The sequence below is a fragment of the Coregonus clupeaformis genome, chromosome 30 (genome assembly GCF_020615455.1).
Source record: "Coregonus clupeaformis isolate EN_2021a chromosome 30, ASM2061545v1, whole genome shotgun sequence".
NCBI lineage: Eukaryota > Metazoa > Chordata > Actinopteri > Salmoniformes > Salmonidae > Coregonus > Coregonus clupeaformis.
The window spans coordinates 36,800,352-36,820,613 of record NC_059221.1 but is presented as its reverse complement, the minus strand read 5'-3'; the positions used below and the strand labels follow the sequence as shown (position 1 = coordinate 36,820,613).

Here is a 20,262-nt window from a genome sequence, read left to right as displayed (position 1 = left end):
GGGAACACATCTAGGCTGCCTGTTCTGTACAGGAAAGAAAAGAGGGGTGAGATCAAGAGGAAGGAAGGGAGAAAGGAACCAAAAAGGGTTCTTCAAATGGTTCTCCTATGGGGACAGCCGAAGAACCCTTTTAAGCTCTAGATATCACTTGTGTAGACACAATATTTTAATTGAATACCATCATCCACAGAAGCATCTCCCTTCCAGCCTCCCCATCCTATTTCCCCCTCTGAATGGGACAGTCAAACATGGCTGTTACATGGTTGAGATCCCATTCATGCTACTGCTCCAACAAATTCACTCACACCTCCCCTCTACCCCTTCTGTTAGACAGAAGTAGGTTTCTAGGGGTTAAGGTTGAGCGCTTACAGCACAGAGCTGGCCCACTGGCCGGGGTGAGATACAGCTTGATGAATAGCTTCAAAACCAGAGGAGAGGAGGGAGGGATGAGGGAAGGAGGGAGGGAGGGAGGGAGGCAGAGAGAGACGAAAGAGAAGAAGAGGAGATAAAGCCTGATGGATGGTCATGAAAAGAGAGGAGTGGAGGGAGGGAGGGAGGGAGGGAGGGAGGGAGGGAGGGAGGGAGGGAGGGAGGGAGGGAGGGAGGGAGGGAGGGAGAATCTCCGCTTTCCATTTCCCCTCTGTCTGGTCTGCTGATGATGAAGGTCATTACTCACCTTCATATTTGAGCCTCTGTCAAATTATAGATAGCCCTGTTTCACATGCCCTCTCTCTCTTATAGATAGCCCTGTTTCACATGCCCTCTCTCTCTCTCTTTCTCTCTCTCTCTGTCTCTCTCCCTCTCTCTGTCTCTCTCCTCTCTCTCTCTCTCTCCCTCCCTCTCGCTCTCTCTCTCACTCCCTCTCGCTCTCAATTTCAATTAAATTCAATTCAAAGGGCTTTATTGGCATGGGAAACACATGTTTACATTGTCAAAGCAAGTGAAATAGATCATAAACAAAAGGGAAATAAACAATCAGAAAATAACAGTAAACATTACACTCACAAAAGTTTAAAAATAATATAGGCTATATAGGCTAGTGAAAATAAATAAACAGATAAATATAAATTGTATTTATAATGGTTTGTGGATCTGTGTAATCTGAGGGAAATATGTGTCTCTAATATGGTCATACATTTGGCAGGAGGTTAGGAAGTGCAGCTCAGTTTCCACCTCATTTTGTTGGGAGTGTGCACATAGCTTGTCTTCTCTTGAGAGCCAGGTCTGCCTATGACAGCTTCTCTTGATAGCAAGGCTATGCTCGCTGAGTCTGTACATTGTCAAAGCTTTTCTTAATTTTGGGTAAGTCAAAGTGGTCAGGTACTCTGCTACTGTGTATTCTCTGTTTAGGGCCAATGTGTCAAGTAATTATCTTTTTGTTTTCTCATGATTTGGTTGGGTCTAATTGTGTTGCTGTCCTAGGGCTCTGTGGGGTCTGTTTGTATTTGTGAACAGAGTCCCAGGACCAGCTGGCTGAGGATACTCTTCTCCAGGTTCATGTCTCTGTAGGTGAGGGCTTTGTTATGGAAGGTTTTAATTGCTATTTTCTGGATTCTGCATGCATTATTTGGTGTTTTATGTTGTGCACTGAGGATGTTTTGCAGAGAATACTGAGGATTGCACTTGTTTGCTGCTTTTCCTTCACTCTGCGATCCGACTCATCCCAAACCATCTCAATTGAGTTGAGGTCGGGGGATTGTGGAGGCCAGGTCATCTGATGCAGCACTCCATCACTCTCCTTCTTGGTAAAATAGCCCTTAGACAGCCTGGAGGTATGTTGGGTCATTGTCCTGTTGAAAAACAAATGATAGTCCCACTAAGCCCAAACCAGATGGGATGGCCTTGAATTCTGAATAAATCACAGACAGTGTCACCAGCAAAGCACCCCCCACACCATAACACCTCCTCCTCCATGCTTCATGGCGGGAACCACACATGCGGAGATCATCCGTTCACCTACTCTGCGTCTCACAAAGACATGGCGGTTGGAACCAGAAATCTCAAATTTGGACTCCAAACCAAAGGACTAATTTCCACCGGTCTAATGTCCATTGCTCGTGTTTCTTGGCCCGAGCAGGTCTCTTCTTATTATTGGTGTCCTTTAGTGGTGGTTTCTTTGCAGCAATACGACCATGAAGGCCTGATTCACACAGTCCCTTCTGAACAGTTGATGTTGAGATGTGTCTGTTACTTGAACTCTGTGAAGCATTCATTTGGGCTGCAATTTCTGAGGCTGGTAACTCTAATGAACTTATCCGCTGCAGCAGAGGTAACTCTGGGTCTTCCATTCCTGTGGTGGTCCGTATGAGAGCCAGTTTCATCATAGCGCTTGATGGTTTTTGCGACTGCACTTGAAGAAACTTTCAAAGTTCTTGAAAATGTCCGTATTGACTGACCTTCATCTCTTAAAGTAATGATGGACTATCATTTCTCTTTGCTTATTTGAGCTGTTCTTGCCATAATATGGACTTTTTTTTTACCAAATAAGGCTATCTTCTGTATAGCCCCCCTACCTTGTCACAACACAAGTGATTGACTCAAACACAAATTAACTTCTATATTGCCCACCTGTTAATTGAAATGCATTCCAGGTGACTACCTCATGAAGATGGTTGAGAGAATGCCAAGAGTGTGCAAAGCTGTCATCAAGGCAAAGGGTGGCTACTTTGAAGAATCTCAAATATAAAATATATTTAGATTTGATTAACACTTTTTTGGTTACTACATGATTCCATATGTGTTATTTCATAGTTTTGATGTCTTCACTATTATCCTACAATGTAGAAAATAGTAAAAATAAAGAAAAACCCTTGAATGAGTAGTGTGTCCAGACTGGTAGGTGCTGCTGTAGGCCGTCCTTGGTTTGGGCAGATGCACCAGATCATCTGCAAACAGTAAACATGTGCTTCAAACTGTTCTAGAGCCCTCGCCAATTCGTTTATATAACTTTTGAAGAGGATGGGACTCAAGCTGCATCTCTGTCTCACCCCCAGGCCCTGAGGGAAGAAATCAGTGTGTTTTTTGCCAATTTTAACCGCAGACTTGTTGTTTGTGTACATGGATAACAATGACTCTTTTTTATTGATCATGTCTCACTCTTCTTCAGTTACATTGAGCTATTTTCTGACTTGCTGTTTTACTTTTCTTAGTGAGGTGTAAGCTCAGGTTTTCTGGGTCTCTGTATTTTTGGTTGGACAGGTTCCTCTATTTCTTTCTTAGATTTGTGCATCTCTCTCTCTCTCTCTCTCTCTCTCTCTCTCTCTCTCTCTCTCTCTCTCTCTCTCTCTCTCTCGTCTCCCTGTCTGTATCTCTTCCCGTCATGACTGTCTCACTCTCGGACTGTCTCACTCTCTGACTGTCTGATTCTCTGACTGTCTCACTCTCTGACTGTCTCACTCTCGGACTGTCTCACTCTCTGACTGTCTCACTCTCGGACTGTCTCACTCTCGGACTGTCTCACTCTCGGACTGTCTCACTCTCGGACTGTCTCACTCTCTGACTGTCTCACTCTCTGACTGTCTGATTCTCTGACTGTCTTGCTCTCTGACTGTCTGATTCTCTGACTGTCTTGCTCTCTGACTGTCTTGCTCTCTGACTGTCTGATTCTCTGACTGTCTTGCTCTCTGACTGTCTGATTCTCTGACTATCTGATTCTCTGACTGTCTTGCTCTCTGACTGTCTGATTCTCTGACTGTCTTGCTCTCTGACTGTCTGATTCTCTGACTGTCTGATTCTCTGACTATCTGATTCTCTGACTGTCTTGCTCTCTGACTGTCTGATTCTCTGACTGTCTGATTCTCTGACTATCTGATTCTCTGACTGTCTTGCTCTCTGACTGTCTGATTCTCTGACTGTCTGATTCTCTGACTATCTGATTCTCTGACTGTCTTGCTCTCTGACTGTCTTGCTCTCTGACTGTCTGATTCTCTGACTGTCTGATTCTCTGACTGTCTTGCTCTCTGACTGTCTGATTCTCTGACTGTCTTATTCTCTGACTCTCTTGCTTGCTGACTGTATGTCTTTCTCTGTCTCCCTATCTATGTCTCTGTCTTGCAGCCTGTCTGATTGTCTGGCCCCATCAGCCATTCCTTTCCATTGACACAGGGCATAGCAGTGATAGCCTTGTCTTAATTAGCTAACCCATTCTCTCAGTCAGAGTGACTTATCTACAACACTAAATGCAGCCTTGCTATTGACTCTGTGTCCAGTACGAAGCCTCCTCTCACTGAAGGGAGAGAAAGAGCCATCTATAACCAAGAAAGCTTTTCACACACACACTTCAACTTGATCATCCAAAAGAGCAAGCATTTTCACACCTTTCCTAATTGGATCTCAATTAAGGGTGAGTGTTGCGGTGAAGCGATGTGGGCTATTAAAATGGCTTCAGCGTATTATTGCACAGGGAGTGAATTATGTGTGTGATTAGAGGACTGGGCATAGTGCTACAGTGTGTGTGTGTGTGTCTGTGTGTGTGTCTGTGTGCGTGTGTGTGAGCACTGTATACTCGAGCACACAGATAAAGTTGTTTTCAATTAAGGCTTACATGCCAGAACGCACTTCAGCCTTGTTCACATTGACAGTTTGAAGTGACTCATATCCTGTTTTTTTGCATATCTGATTCGAATCTGTTATTTTTTACCTGCAGTCTGAACAGCCAAAAAGCACAGGGAATCAGATATTTCAAAGCCAAATTTCCAACCACCTTCGTAGGTGGTTTGAAATCAGATACAAATCTGATTCCTGGACATGCGACTTCTGTCTGAACGGTAAAATCTGATTTATTTGCCCTCAAATGGTTTTTAGACTGTTATTTGGCATATCTTGTTGCTTGCTAGCTACTCTGTTGACAGTTTGACAAGAACATGTGGTAGCTACTATTAATTGTTTACAAACAAATTAGGGAATGCGCTAGAAACTTTGGCTAGCTAGCTGACTGCTGTAGCTTGCAAAAAAGGACTCGTTTTGAAAGTTGGATCATCTTTTCTTTTGAGGCTTTAAAAGTATTCTTACACTATGATTTTGAACATTCAAAGCAACTGCGAAACATCCATGAGAGGATCTTTTCTCCAAATGATTTCAGAGGGAGTGCGCACATGCGGCTATTCTGTGTTGACCAGTTAACAAAGAAACATGTCCTTCTATATGCTTAATTTAGAGTTTTTCATGCAGCTTTAGTAGTGATATAAACGGTAGGTTACATGTTTTCATTTTTTATACATTTAAGGCTGCATGATGACTCTAATGATGATTTGAAAAAAGTTGCATGAAAGGCATGAGCTCTGCTTTGTTTCTTGTGCAGGCTGCACACTTCATCACTCTCTCATTCACAATTTGACAAGCACTTGATAATATTCTTACCCATCAGACTATTCTTAATTTAATCTGGTCTTTGCATATAGCCTATGGATGGAATTATTTTGTATTTAGCATGGCCTACAAACAAAACGTCATCCGTAGCCTGCAATTGAATAGCAAATGGAGGTTACGTGTGGTTATATTTTTAATATGCAAGCATAGGCAGCGCATCCATAAGGCCAGGGGAAGCTTTTCCTAAAATAAATTGAACTAAATTGTCAAAATGATATAGCCTAATTAGCCTACTCCTGTCTATACAAAAATACAGTGCATTTGGAAAGTATTGAGACCCCTTGAGTTTTTCCACATTTTGTTACATTACAGCCTTATTCTAAAATGTATTAAATAAAAAATGTTCCTCATAAATCTACACACAATACACCTTAATGACAAAGCAAAAAAATTATTTTAGAATGTTGGGCAAATTTACATAAGTATTCAGACCCTTTACTCAGTACTTTGTTGAAGCACCTTTAGCAGCGATTACAGCCTCGAGTCTTCTTGGGTATGACGCTACAAGCTTGGCACACCTGTATTTGGGGAGTTTCTCCCATTCTTCTCTGCAGATCCTCTCATGCTCTGTTAGGTTGGATGGGGAGCATCGCTGCACAGCTATTTTCAGGTCTCTCCAGAGATGTTCGATCAGGTTCAAGTCGAGGCTGGGCCACTCAAGGACATTCAGAGACTTGTCCCGAAGACACTCCTGCGTTGTCTTGGCTGTGTGCTTAGGGTCGTTGTCCTGTTGGAAGGTGAACCTTCGCCCTACTCTGAGGTCCTGAGCACTCTGGAGCAGGTTCTCATCAAGGATCTCACTATACTTTTCTCTGTTCATCTTTCCCTCGATCCTGACTAGTCTCCCAATCCCTTCCGCTGAAAAACATCCCCACAGCATGATGCTGCCACCACCATGCTTCATCGTAGGGATGGTACCAGGTTTCCTCCAGACGTGACGCTTGATATTCAGGCCAAAGAGTTAAATCTTGGTTTCATCAGACCAGAGAATCTTGTTTCTCATGGTCTGAGAGTCCTTTAGGGGCCTTTTGGCAAACTACAAGCAGGCTATCATGTGCCTTTTACTGAGGAGTGGCTTCCGTCTGGCCACTCTACCATAAAGGCCTGATTGGTGGAGTGCTGCAGAGATGGTTGTCCTTGTGGAAGGTTCTCCCATCTCCACAGAGGAACTCTGGAGCTCTGTCAGAGTGACCATTTGATTCTTGGTCACCTCCCTGAGCAAGCCCTTCTCCCTCGATTGCTCAGTTTGGCCGGGCGGCCAGCTTTAGGAAGAGTCTTGGCGGTTCCAAACGTATTCCATTTAAGAATGATGGAGGCCACTGTGTTCTTGGGGACCTTCAATGCTGCAGACATTTTTTGGTACCCTTTCCTAGATCTGTGCCTCGACAAAATCCTGTCTCGGAGCTCTACGGACAATTCGTTTGACCTCAAGGCTCGGTTTTTGCTCTGACATGCACTGTCAACTGTGGGACCTTATATAGACAGGTGTGTGCCTTTCCAAATCATGTCCAATCAATTGAATTTACCACAGGTGCACTCCAATTAAGTTGTATAAACATCTTAATGCTGATCAATGGAAACAGGATGCACCTCAGCTCAATTTCAAGTCTCATAGAGAAGGGTCTGAATAATTATGTAAATAAGGTATTTCTGTTTTTTTATTTTAACAAATTTGCAAACATTTCTAAAAAACTGTTTTCGATTGGTCATTATGGGGTATTGTGTGTAAATTGATAAGGATTATTTTTTTTAAAATCCATTTTAGAATAAGGCTGTAACGTAACAAAATGTGGAAAAACGGAAGGGGTCTGAATACTTTCCGAATGCACTGTAAATTAAATCATTCAAAATGCTACGAAAGCATGATTTGGCCACAGAGGATCATTAGCTTCTTTTTTATATATTCGGAACAAAAATATAAACGCAACATGTAAAGTGTTGGTCCCATGTTTCATGAATTGAAATAAAAGATCCCCGAAATATTCCATATGCACAAAAAGCTTATTTCTCTCAAAGTTTGTTCACAAATGTGTTTACATCGCTGTTAGTGAGCATTTCTCCTTTGCCAAGATAATCCATCCACCCGACAGGTGTGGCATATCAAGAAGCTGATTAAACAGCATGATCATTACACTGGTGCACCTTGTACTGGGGACAATAAAAGGCCACACAACACAATGCCACAGATGTCACAAGTTTAGAGGGAGCGTGCTATTGGTATGCTGACTGCAGGAATGTCCACCAGAGGTGTTGCCAGAGAATTGAATGTTAATTTCTCTACCATAAGCCGCCTCCAACGTCGTTTTAGAGAATTTGGCAGTACGTCCAACTGGCCTCACAACCGCAGACCACGTGTAACCACGCCAGCCCAGGACCTCCACATCCGGCTTCTTCACCTGCGGGATCGTCTGAGACCCGGACAGCTGATGAAACTGAGGAGTATTTCTGTCTGTAATAAAGCCCTTTTGTGGGGAAAAACTAATTCTGTTTGGCTGGGCCTGGCTCCCCAGTCATCTGAAATCCATAGATTAGGGCCTAATGAATTTATTTCAATTGACTGATTTCTTTATATGAACTGTAACTCAGTAAAATCATTGAAATTGTTGCATGTTGCGTTTATATTTTTGTTCAGTATCAGTTGTGGATTGTTTTAAATCGTATTGCCAATAGTTGAAAGGAAAGGCAGGTTATTGGGCAGGTTATTGTTGAGTTGCGACTGTCTGTGAAAAGTAGAGAGGCCAAGCCAGGCATATTGCAATATTTCAAAATACAATCGTAGGAAAACATAGTTTGGAAAGCAAATGGTTATTGCTGTAAAGAGAAGACAATGAAAAGACTAATCTGTCTTTTAGTTATCAAAACAGTATAGCCTATCTTATTGGCACCAGCGGAGAGCATCAGCAATATCCCAGGTCAGTGTGTACTGCGCATATTCACTATTTATCATTGTTAGGTCAGTGCTACTTAAAGGTTTGTTTTTTGACAACAATTTCCTCCTCCAGTTTAGATGGATGTCATATTCTATTTGTGTCTCCCCTTCTCGTAGGCCTATTATATGGACAATGTCATTTTTATTAATCTGTTTGTCAATGTCAGCAGAGGAAGCTACCCTGTAATTTGTCATATTAAAAAAGATTCTGCTAATGTCTCCAGTCATATAAAGTGTAGTTGAATTGCATGAAATGTGGTTATAAAAGGCCACATTTTTACCTTGCAAAGAAAGAAGAAACGTATCTGATATAGCCTAGGCCTACTCTACACTATACTCTCTCAGCCATTCATTGAACAGTATTTTTTTGTGCACAGTGATTGAGTTATATTATTAGCCTAAATTATGACTATCCAATCTACTCATGACATTCATAATAGTAGGCTATCTTACATAGGTCTGCAAATGCGATGATGCATGGAATGCTTTATTATAAAGTTCAATTTTTATGGTGAAACTTGAAACTCACGCACCGCCTATGTATGCCAGGTTGTAAAGCGGATTAATGTGCTTCATTCTAAGAATTTAGCAATAAATATAGCAGCACGAGAAAGCTGGGATCCTCTTTTAAATAGTGGCCAGTCAAAACTCTGTTTTCACATGCTATTGCACAATGACTGGGCTTATAAGAACACGTTTCACTCGGCTCTGTAGGCTATGTGCTCTCTAACCATGTTCCAGGTGTCCTAGGTCTATAGGCTACATTTGGAGTTATTTGGCCACTTTTGTTGTGGTATAAACCTTATCAAAGCATATAGGCCCATGGGCTAGGCTACATGAGGTGTTTGACTATGATTTGAAAAAGTCGCACAAAAAAAAGGCATGTGCTGTTTCTTGTCTTACTGCAAATGCTGGGCATAATTCACATATGATAATACATCATTCACAAGTGATAATATTGTCAGCAATCAGACTATTCTTAATTTAATCTTGTCTTTACATATACTAAATAATATGTGTGAAATTAGTTTTGATTTAGGATGGACCATTATCATGCACCTGTCGGAACAGGGACATGGGGAAAAAATACATGTCATCTATGTACTTAAATAGCGAATGGAGGACGCTTTTCACACGGTTCATTTTCATGCCAGCCAGGTAGGCTATACTCCTGTTGTAAAGCGAAGCAATGTGCTTAATATTAGGAAAGTTGAGAAATAAATATAGTAGGCCTAGCCTATAGAAAGCTGATGGGATCCTCCTCTTTTTAATAGAGGCCATCAAAACTCTGTTTTCTCACACAATTGCATAGCCTATAGAAATGTTGCGCAACATGAGCTCATGGGCACTCATGAAGTGTTTGATTTGATTTTCAATTTCATTTGCATTGATTTTAGAGTGATTAGCGGGACAATAGATCTCTGAGTACCAGGCCATTAGCGACTGGCAGTTAGCAAGTTTGGTAGGCTACTAATGACCATCAGCAGCTTCAGAGCACAGTTTTGGAGAAGCCTAGTTACCGTGATTAAATGGTCACGTGGAATTTGACTGCGGTCATGACTCATGACCGCCGGTGTGGCGGTGACCGGTCATGACTCGTGACCGCCTGTGTGGCGGTAATACGGTTACCGTAACAGCCCTACTATCACCTTAGCCTGCTACATAACTTCTGAGTGATAGGAAGCAGCAGCACCACCACCAATCAGCCTACACCACTGTGCATACACCCATCATTACTATGACAATTAGTGTAGCCATGTCAGCAAATGATTGCTGTCTGAATACATACAATTCCGATTTGGTCACTTGTAACTTGCTGTTTGGACAGTCAGTATTCCAAAACTGATTTTGAAAACAAAACTTGAGCATGAAGGCCTGCAGTGTAAACAAGGCTTTTGAGAAGTCCTGATAGAGTCTCAGCCAGTGATTAGTAGGGTTTGTGTGTCTATGCATGCACATGCTCGTGTGTGTGTGTGTGTGTGTCAGTGAATGTGGTAGTATCAAGTTGAGTCATGGTGGAGAGGCTATTTAAACCCTGTTTATGTGACAGATTTCAGGGAAATTAAGGCCAATTGCCTTGCTTCAAGCATTGGGCCAATCACAGGCTGGATTAATAGGTGGCATGTATAAATGTAATCCATGAATCCATCAGAGAGATGCTGGCTCTGGTCTGACCTTATTAATGGTCAATGACCTTATGAATGGACATATTAAACTCAGTAATTATGCCAGCTGAATAAAGGACTGGGGGCAGAGATGGTGAGTGTGTGTTTTGTGTGTGTGTGTTTGGTTTTACTATCCTTTTGGGGACCAGAACTCCTCACAAGGATAGTAAAACAAGGTAAAATTCAGACAAGTGGGGACATTTCGTTGGTCCCAACAAATAAAAAGGCTATTTTAGGCTTAGGGGTTAGAATTAGGGTTAGGGGTAAGGGGTAAGGGTTAGGGTAAGAGACATTGGCAGATCTCATGCAGCAGTGGCCACAGCCATCACACTGCTGAAAGCACTACGGCAGCTGACCTGGAAAAATACAAAATGACACACACACTCAGTCACCACAAATAATGTTCACACACAATCACTCAGCCAGCACAAATAATGTTCACACACAATCACTCAGTCCCCACAAATAATGTTCACACACAATCACTCAGTCACCACAAATAAAGTTCACACACAATCACTCAGTCACCACAAATAATGTTCACACACAATCACTCAGTCACCACAAATAATGTTCACACACAATCACTCAGTCACCACAAATAAAGTTCACACACAATCACTCAGTCACCACAAATAATGTTCACACACAATCACTCAGTCACAACAGATAATGTTCACACACAATCACTCAGTCACCACAAATAAAGTTCACACACAATCACTCAGTCACCACAAATAATGTTCACACACAATCACTCAGTCACAACAGATAATGTTCACACACAATCACTCAGTCACCACAAATAATCTTCACACACAATCACTCAGTCACAACACAGAGTGCACTGACACAACAAAATAAAAAATAATGACCTCTGTCTCCTTGATGCTTGCTTCCATGTTCACACACACACACACACACACACACACACACACACACACACACACACACACACACACACACACACACACACACACACACACACACACACACACACACACACACACACACACTGTAACCCCCATACTCTGTGTGTTTCAGCTGCATCCAGGCGAAGCCTTCACTGTGTACCACACCAGCCCTACTCTGTCCAGTCTGTCCAAACCAGTGGTGCTGTGGACCCAACAGGATGTCTGCAAGTGGCTGAAGAAACACTGTCCCCACAACTACCTAACCTACGTAGAAGCCTTCTCCCACCACGCAATCACAGGTAATGTGTAGAAACCTACTCCCACCACGCAATCACAGGTAATGTGTAGAAGCCTTCTCCCACCACGCAATCACAGGTAATGTGTAGAAACCTTCTCCCACCACGCAATCACAGGTAATGTGTAGAAACCTTCTCCCACCATGCTATCACAGGTAATGTGTAGAAACCTTCTCCCACCACGCTATCACAGGTAATGTGTAGAAACCTTCTCCCACCATGCAATCACAGGTAATATGTAGAAACCTTCTCCCACCACGCAATCACAGGTAATGTGTAGAAACCTTCTCCCATCACGCTATCACAGGTAATGTGTAGAAACCTTCTCCCACCACGTAATCACAGGTAATGTGTAGAAACCTTCTCCCACCACACTATCACAGGTAATGTGTAGAAACCTTCTCCCACCACGCAATCACAGGTAATGTGTAGAAACCTTCTCCCACCACGCAATCACAGGTAATGTGTAGAAACCTTCTCCCACCACACTATCACAGGTAATGTGTAGAAACCTTCTCCCACCACGCAATCACAGGTAATGTGTAGAAACCTTCTCCCACCATGCTATCACAGGTAATGTGTAGAAACCTTCTCCCACCACGCTATCACAGGTAATGTGTAGAAACCTTATCCCACCACGCTATCACAGGTAATGTGTAGCTCACCTTGGTCTGCTCCACTCTCACAGAAGGTAGTGAAGCAACTGCTAGCTGTCTTGCTGCTGGTAGCCCTTAAAGCGTGGAGGAGCCCTGGAAAGAGAGAGAGAGACAGAGATAGAGCGAGAGAGAGAGAGAGAGAGAGAGAGAGAGAGAGAGAGAGAGAGAGAGAGAGAGAGAGAGAGAGAGAGAACACAGCTCAGTGAGAACACTCACAAAGAAAATATACAGTGCCTTCAGAAAGTATTCATACCCCTTGACTTATTCCACATTTTGTTACAGCCTTAATTCAAAATTGATTAAATAGATTTTTTTCTCACCCATCTACACACAATACTCCATAATGACAAAGTGAAAACATGTCTTTGAAATTTTAGCATATTTATTGAAAACGAAGTACAGAAATATCTCATTTACATAAGTATTCACACTGCTGAGCCAATACTTTGTATAAGCACTTTTGGCAGTGATTACAGCTATGTGTCCTCTCTGGGTAAGTCTCTAAGAGCTTGCCACACCTGGATTGTACAACATTTGTCCATTATTCTTTTCAAAATTCTTCAAGCTCTGTCAAATTGGTTTTTGATCATTGCTAAACAACCATTTTCAGGTCTTGCCATAGATTTCCAAGTAGATGTACAGTACCAGTCAAACGTTTGGACACACCTACTCATTCAAGGGTTTTTTCTTTATTTTTACTATTTTCTACATCAAAACTATGAAATAATACATATGGAATCATGTAGTAACTAAAAAAGTTTTAAAGAAATCAAACTATATTTAATATTTGAGATTCTTCAAAGGAGCCACCCTTTGCCTTGATGACAGCTTTGCACACTCTTGGCATTCTCTCAACCAGCTTCACCTGGAATGCTTTTCCAACAGTCTTGAAGGAGTTCCCACATATGCTGAGCACTTGTTGGCTGCTTTTCCTTCACTCTGCGGTCTGACTCATCCCAAACCATCTCAATTGGGTTGAGGTCGGGGGATTCTGGAGGCCAAGTCATCTGATGCAGCACTCCATCACTCTCCTTCTTGGTAAAATAGCCCTTAAACAGCCTGGAGGTGTGTTGGGTCATTGTCCTGTTGAAAAACAAATGATAGTCCCACCAAGGCCAAACCAGATGGGATGGCGTATCGCTGCAGAATGCTGTGGTAGCCATGCTGGTTAAATGTGCCTTGAATTCTAAATAAATCCCAGACAGTGTCACCAGCAAAGCACCCCCACACCATAACACCTCCTCCTCCATGCTTTACGGTGGGAAATACACATGCGTAGATCATCCGTTCACCCACACCGCATCTCACAAAGACACAGCGGTTGGAACCAAAAAAAAGGACACATTTCCATCGGTCTAATGTCTATTGCTCGTGTTAATTGGCCCAAGCAAGTCTCTTCTTCTTATTGGTGTCCTTTAGTAGTGGTTTAATAATATAATAATAATATGCCATTTAGCAGACGCTTTTATCCAAAGGGACTTACAGTCATGCGTGCATAAAACATTTTTTTTGTGTATGGGTGGTCCCGGGGATCGAACCCACTACCTTGGCGTTACAAGCGCCGTGCTCTACCAGCAATTCGACCACGAAGGCCTGATTCACACAGTCTCCTCTGAACAGTTGATCTTGAGATGTGTCTGTGACTGTCACGGTTTCGGCCGAGGCTGCCTCTCTTCCTTGCTCGGGCAGGCTTCGGCGTTCGTCGTCTCCGGAATACTAGCTGCCACCGTTGCATGTTTCTATGTTCGTTTGCTTTTGTCTGATTGTTGTTACACCTGTTATCGTTTAGTGTAATTAGTGTCCTATATAGTTCTCGTTGTGTTTGTCTCGTGTTGTGTGTGATTGTTTTCACTGTCGTGCGTTTAGCTTATGTATTTACAGTTTGCTCGGTTGAGCTGCTCTCCATTCTGTGTTTGGAGTATTTTGTCGCACGTGTTTTGTGCGCCCGCTTTATTTCGCCTGCGTGCGGAGTTTCTTGCCTCAGGGCATTTGTTTTCGTGCTGTGTTTGCTGCAAACTACTAAAGTCTTTTGGACTTACTTTGTGCGTCCTGCGCCTGATTCCACCACCACACCCACCTACAGCTACACTGACAGAATCACACACCATACTCGATGGAATCAGCAGGAGCCGCAGCAGCACAGGCGACGTTGGAGGACAGGGTCCGCGAACAGAATGACCAGATCCTGCAGATGGGGTCCGCACTGCAGGAGGTGATCACCACCATCCGAGGCTGGGAGACCCGAGGGACACCTCCACCGCCATCCTCCCTGCCCGAACCATCGGCAAGTCAGCCCATTCCCGCTCCGGAACCCAGAGGAGTTCGACTCTCGCTCCCGAGGGCCTACGATGGGACCGCGGCCGGGTGTCAGGGATTCCTTCTCCAGGTGGAGCTTTACCTGGCCACCGTGCACCCGGCGCCCTCGGGACACGAGAGCGTGTCCGCCCTGATCTCCTGCCTTTCCGGTAAGGCGTTGGAATGGGCCAACGCAGAGTGGAGGAGAATCGACGCTAACACCATCACCTACGACGAGTTCTCCCGCCGCTTCAGGGCGGTGTTTGACCATCCCCGGAGGGAAAGCGGCGGGGAGCGTCTGGTCTGCCTCCGGCAGGGGAAGAGGAGTGCCCAGGAGTTCGCCTTGGAATTCCGTCTCTAGCGGCGGATGCAGGGTGGAATGAGCGGGCTCTCATCGATCACTACCGATGTAGTCTACGCGAGGACGTCCGTAGGGAGCTGGCCTGTAGGGACACCAGCCTCTCGTTCGACCAGTTGGTCGACATGTCCATCAGGCTGGATACCCTGCTAGCTACCCGCGGACGTCCCGAGAGGGGTCCATCCATTTCACCCTCCAGCGCCTCTGAGCCGTGCCCCATGGAGCTCGGGGGCGCTGGCGCTAGAGAGAGGAGGGGTCGGCTTACGAGGGGGTCCATCTCCTGCACCAACTGTGGTCGGGGAGGACACACCGCGGCTAGGTGCTGGGGATGGCCTCCTAGGGGAGAGGACGACAGGTCCCGCACTGGGGAGTCCTTCCAGGTGAGTAGGCGCCCCACTCACCCAGAGCTCTCTGTTGCACATTTCTGTATCCCTGTGCGTTTTCCACAGGTAGCACCTCATTCCCAGCATAAGGCGCTGGTAGATTCAGGCGCGGCTGGGAATTTTGTTGATAAGAAGTTTTGTTTAGCCTTAGGGATTCCCCTTCTCCCCTGTTGACGTCCCTTCCCCGTTCATGCCCTAGATAGCCGTCCGTTGGGTGCGGGCTTGATCAGGAGGTCACTGCGCCACTTAGGATGTGTGCGCAGGGGGGTCATCAGGAGATGATCCAGCTATTTCTGATCGACTTCGCCTGCGTATCCGGTGGTGCTGGGCATGCCCTGGTTGAGTACCCATAACCCATCTATTTCGTGGCAGGAGAGGGCTCTGATGGAGTGGTCTGCCCAGTGTGTGGGTCGATGTTTAGGCGTTTCCATAGGGGCTACCTCGGTGGAGAGTCCAAACCAGGTGCCCGCATTGCACGTTCCCCCTGAGTATGGGGATTTGGCTATTGTGTTCAGTAAGTCGAGGGCGACGCAGTTGCCTCCCCCATAGGCAGGGAGATTGTGCGATAGACCTCCAGGCAGGAGCTGTGCTCCCACGGAGCCATGTGTATCCTCTGTCTCAGGAGGAGAAGAGAGCTATGGAGACGTACATGACGAATCTCTGAGACAAGGATACATACGGCCCTCCACTTCCCCTGCGTCCTCGAAGTTTCTTTTTGTGAAGAAAAAGGATGGAGGATTACGCCCGTGCATTGATTACCGTGGTCTCAATCAGATCACGGTGAAGTACAGTTATCCACTCCCGCTGATTGCGACCATGACGGAGTCATTGCACGGGCGCGTTTCTTCACTAAATTAGATCTCAGGAGCGCGTACAACTTGGTGCGCATTAGGGGGCGATGAATGGAAGACAGCCTTTAGTACCACCTCGGGCCATTACGAGTATCTTGTCATGCCATACGGGTTGATGAACGCTCCTTCAGTTTTCCAATCATTCGTGGATGAGATCTTCAGGGACATGCAGGGGCAGGGGGTGGTCGTGTACATCGATGACATTCTCGTGTACTCGCCTACCCGAGTCGAGCATGTGGCCCTGGTGCGCTGAGTGTTGCGGAGGCTGTTGGAGCACGACCTGTATGTCAAGGCAGAGAAGTGTCTGTTCTTCCAGGAGTCGGTCTCCTTTTTGGGTTATCAGTTGTCTGCGTCAGGGGTGAAGATGGAGGTAGACCGGGTGTCAGCCGTGCGTAATTGGCAAACGCCAACCACTGTGAAGGAGGTGCAGCAGTTTTTGGGGTTTGCGAATTATTACCGGAGGTTTATCCGGGGTTTTGGACAGGTGGCAGCTCCCATAACGTCTCTTTTGAAGGGGGGTCCGGTGCGTCTGCAGTGGTCAGCCAAGGCGGACAGGGCGTTTGGGAGGCTGAAGGACCTGTTTACCTCGGCTCCGGTGCTGGCGCATCCGGATCCCTCTTTGCCATTTCAGGTAGAGGTGGACGCGTCAGAGGCCGGTATAGGAGCCGTGCTGTCGCAACGGTCCGGCGCGCCACCTAAACTCCGCCCCTGTGCTTTTTATTCAAAGAAGCTCAGTCCGGCGGAGCGAAACTATGACGTAGGGGACAGGGAGCTGTTAGCCGTGGTACAGGCCCTAAAGGTGTGGAGGCACTGGCTTGAGGGGCTCAACACCCTTTCCTCATTTTGACGGACCACCGTAACCTGGAGTACATCCGGGCAGCGAGGAGGCTGAACCCTCGCCAGGCGAGGTGGAATATGTTTTTGACCCGGTTCACATTTAAGATCACGTACATCCCTGGGTCACAGAACGGTAAGGCAGACGCACTGTCTCGGCGGTATGACACGGAGGAGAGGTCCGTGGAGCCCACTCCCATACTGCCGGAGTCTTGTCTGGTGGCACCGGTAGTGTGGGAGGTCGATGCTGAGCTCGAGCGGGCGTTACGCACCGACCCTAGTCCACCTCAATGCCCGGAGGGTCGGAAGTACGTTCCGCTCGAGGTTCGGGATCGATTGATCTATTGGGCTCACCACGTCACCCTCCTCTGGACACCCTGGTATCGGCCGGACAGTGCACTGTCTTAGTGCCAAGTACTGGTGGCCCACGTTGGCGAGGGATGTGAGGGTTTATGTTTCCTCCTGCTCGGTGTGCGCCCAGTGTAAGGCGCCTAGACATCTGCCTAGGGGTAAGTTACTACCCCTGCCCGTTCCACAACGACCATGGTCTCACCTCTCGGTGGATTTCCTCACTGACCTTCCTCCGTCACAGGGAAATACCACTATACTGGTCGTTGTGGACCGGTTTTCTAAGGCCTGTCGTTTGCTCCCTATGCCGGGTCTTCCTACTGCCCTGCAAACCGCCGAAGCACTATTCACCCATGTGTTCCGGCACTCACGGGTACCCGAGGATATTGTGTCTGATCGAGGTCCCCAATTTACCTCCAGAGTCTGGAGAGCTTTTATGGAGCGGTTGGGGGTCTCGGTGAGCCTCACCTCGGGTTACCACCCGAGAGTAATGGGCAGGTGGAACGCGTGAACCAGGATGTGGGTAGGTTTCTTAGAACATACTGCCAGGACCGGCCGGAGGAGTGGGCAAGGTACGTTCCCTGGGCCGAAATGGCCCAGAATTCCCTACGCCATTCCTCCACTAACCTAACCCCTTTCCAATGTGTGTTAGGTTACCAGCCGGTTCTGGCACCTTGGCAGCAGAGCCAGATCGAGGCTCCTGCGGTGGATGAGTGGGCGCGGCGCTCGGAGGAGACACGGAACGCTGCACACGTCCACCTGCAGCGGGCCCTCCGTCGTCATAAGGCGAGCGCCGATCTCCACCGCAGTGAGGGACCGGTGTACGCACCTGGTGATCGAGTCTGGCTCTCTACCAGAAACCTGCCCCTCCGCCTGCCCTGTCGGAAACTGGGTCGGCGGTTTGTAGGGCCATTTAAAGTCCTGAGAAGGTTGAACGAGGTGTGTTACAAATTACAACTACCTGTTGAGTATAAAAGTATTAACCCCTCGTTCCATGTGTCTCTTCTCAGGCCGGTGGTAGCTGGCCCACTCCAAGAAAGTGAGATCAGGGAGACTCCTCCGCCCCCATTGGACATCGAGGGGGCACCGGCGTACTCCGTGCGGTCCATCTTGGATTCGAGACGTCGGATGGGGGTCTCCAATATCTAGTGGAGTGGGAGGGGTACGGCCCGGAGGAACGGTGCTGGGTGCCGAGGAGAGACATTTTGGACCCGTCTCTCCTGACGGAATTCCATCGTGGGCACCCGACGCATCCTGCTCCGCGTCCTCCTGGACGTCCCCGAGGCCGGAGTCGGCGCACGTCTGGAGCCGCGCGTCAAGGGGGGGGTACTGTCACGGTTTCGGCCGAGGCTGCCTCTCTTCCTTGCTCGGGCAGGCTTCGGCGTTCGTCGTCTCCGGAATACTAGCTGCCACCGTTGCATGTTTCTATGTTCGTTTGCTTTTGTCTGATTGTTGTTACACCTGTTATCGTTTAGTGTAATTAGTGTCCTATATAGTTCTCGTTGTGTTTGTCTAGTGTTGTGTGTGATTGTTTTCACTGTCGTGCGTTTAGCTTATGTATTTACAGTTTGCTCGGTTGAGCTGCTCTCCATTCTGTGTTTGGAGTATTTTGTCGCACGTGTTTTGTGCGCCCGCTTTATTTCGCCTGCGTGCGGAGTTTCTTGCCTCAGGGCATTTGTTTTCGTGCTGTGTTTGCTGCAAACTACTAAAGTCTTTTGGACTTACTTTGTGCGTCCTGCGCCTGATTCCACCACCACACCCACCTACAGCTACACTGACAGTGACTTGAACTCTGTGAAGCATTTATTTGGGCTGCAATTTCTGAGGCTGGTAACTCTAATGAACTTATCCTCTGCAGCAGAGGTAACTCTGGGTCTTCCATTCCTGTGGCGGTCCTCATGAGAGGCAGTTTCATCATAGCGCTTGATGGTTTTTGCGACTGCACTTGAAGAAACTTTCAAAGTTCTTGAAATGTTCCGTATTGACTGACCTTCATGTCTTAAAGTAATGATGGACTGTCATTTCTCTTTGCTTATTTGAGCTGTTCTTGCCATAATATGGACTTGGTCTTTAACCAAATAGGGCTATATTCTGTATAACCCCTGAATTAATCTCCCAGTGTCTGGTGGAAAGCAGACTGAACCAGGTTTTCCTCTAGGATTTTGCCTGTGCCTAGCTCCATTCCGTTTATTTTTTATCCTGAAAAACTCCCCAGTCCTTAATGATTACAAGCATACCCAAAACATGATGCAGCCAACACTATGCTTGAACATTTTAGGAGTGGTACTCAGTAATGTTTTGTATTGGATTTGCCCTAAACATAACACTTTGTATTCAGGATAAAAAGTTAATTGCTTTGCCACATTTTTTGCAGTAACACTTCAGTGCCTTGTTGCAAACAGGATGCATGTTTTGAAATATTTGTATTCTGTACAGGCTTCCTTCTTTTCACTCTGTCAATTAGGTTAGTATTGTGGTGTAACAACAATGTTGTTGATCCATCCTCAGTTTTCTCCTATCACAGCCATTATAGTCTGTAACTGTTTTAAAGTCACCATTGGCCTCATGGTGAATCCCTGACTGGTTTCCTTCCTCTCCGGCAACCGAGTTAGGAAGGACGCCTGTATCTTTGTAGTGACTGGGTATCCAAAGTGTATTTAATGACTTCTTTATGCTCAAAGGGATATTCAATGTCTGCTTTTTTTTTACCCATCTACCAATAGGTGCCCTTCTGTGCAAGGCATTGGAAAACCTCCCTGGTCTTTGTGGTTGAATCTGTGTTTGAAATTCACTGCTCAACTGAGGGACCTTACAGATAATTGTATGTGTGGGGTACAGAGATGAGGTAGTCATACAAAAATCATGT

At 46.0% G+C, this 20,262-nt stretch overlaps 1 protein-coding gene across 2 annotated transcripts in view; it reads left to right on the top strand.

The window, feature by feature from the left end:
• The window catches only part of LOC121545317 (sterile alpha motif domain-containing protein 10-like), a 132,111-nt gene that overhangs the window by 78,353 nt on the left and 33,496 nt on the right, over positions 1–20,262 (top strand). For both annotated transcript variants that reach the window (XM_041855731.1, XM_041855730.1), the window contains exon 3: positions 11,506–11,674. In XM_041855731.1, coding sequence (XP_041711665.1) covers positions 11,506–11,674 — 169 coding nt within the window. The remainder of the gene's footprint in view (positions 1–11,505; positions 11,675–20,262) is intronic.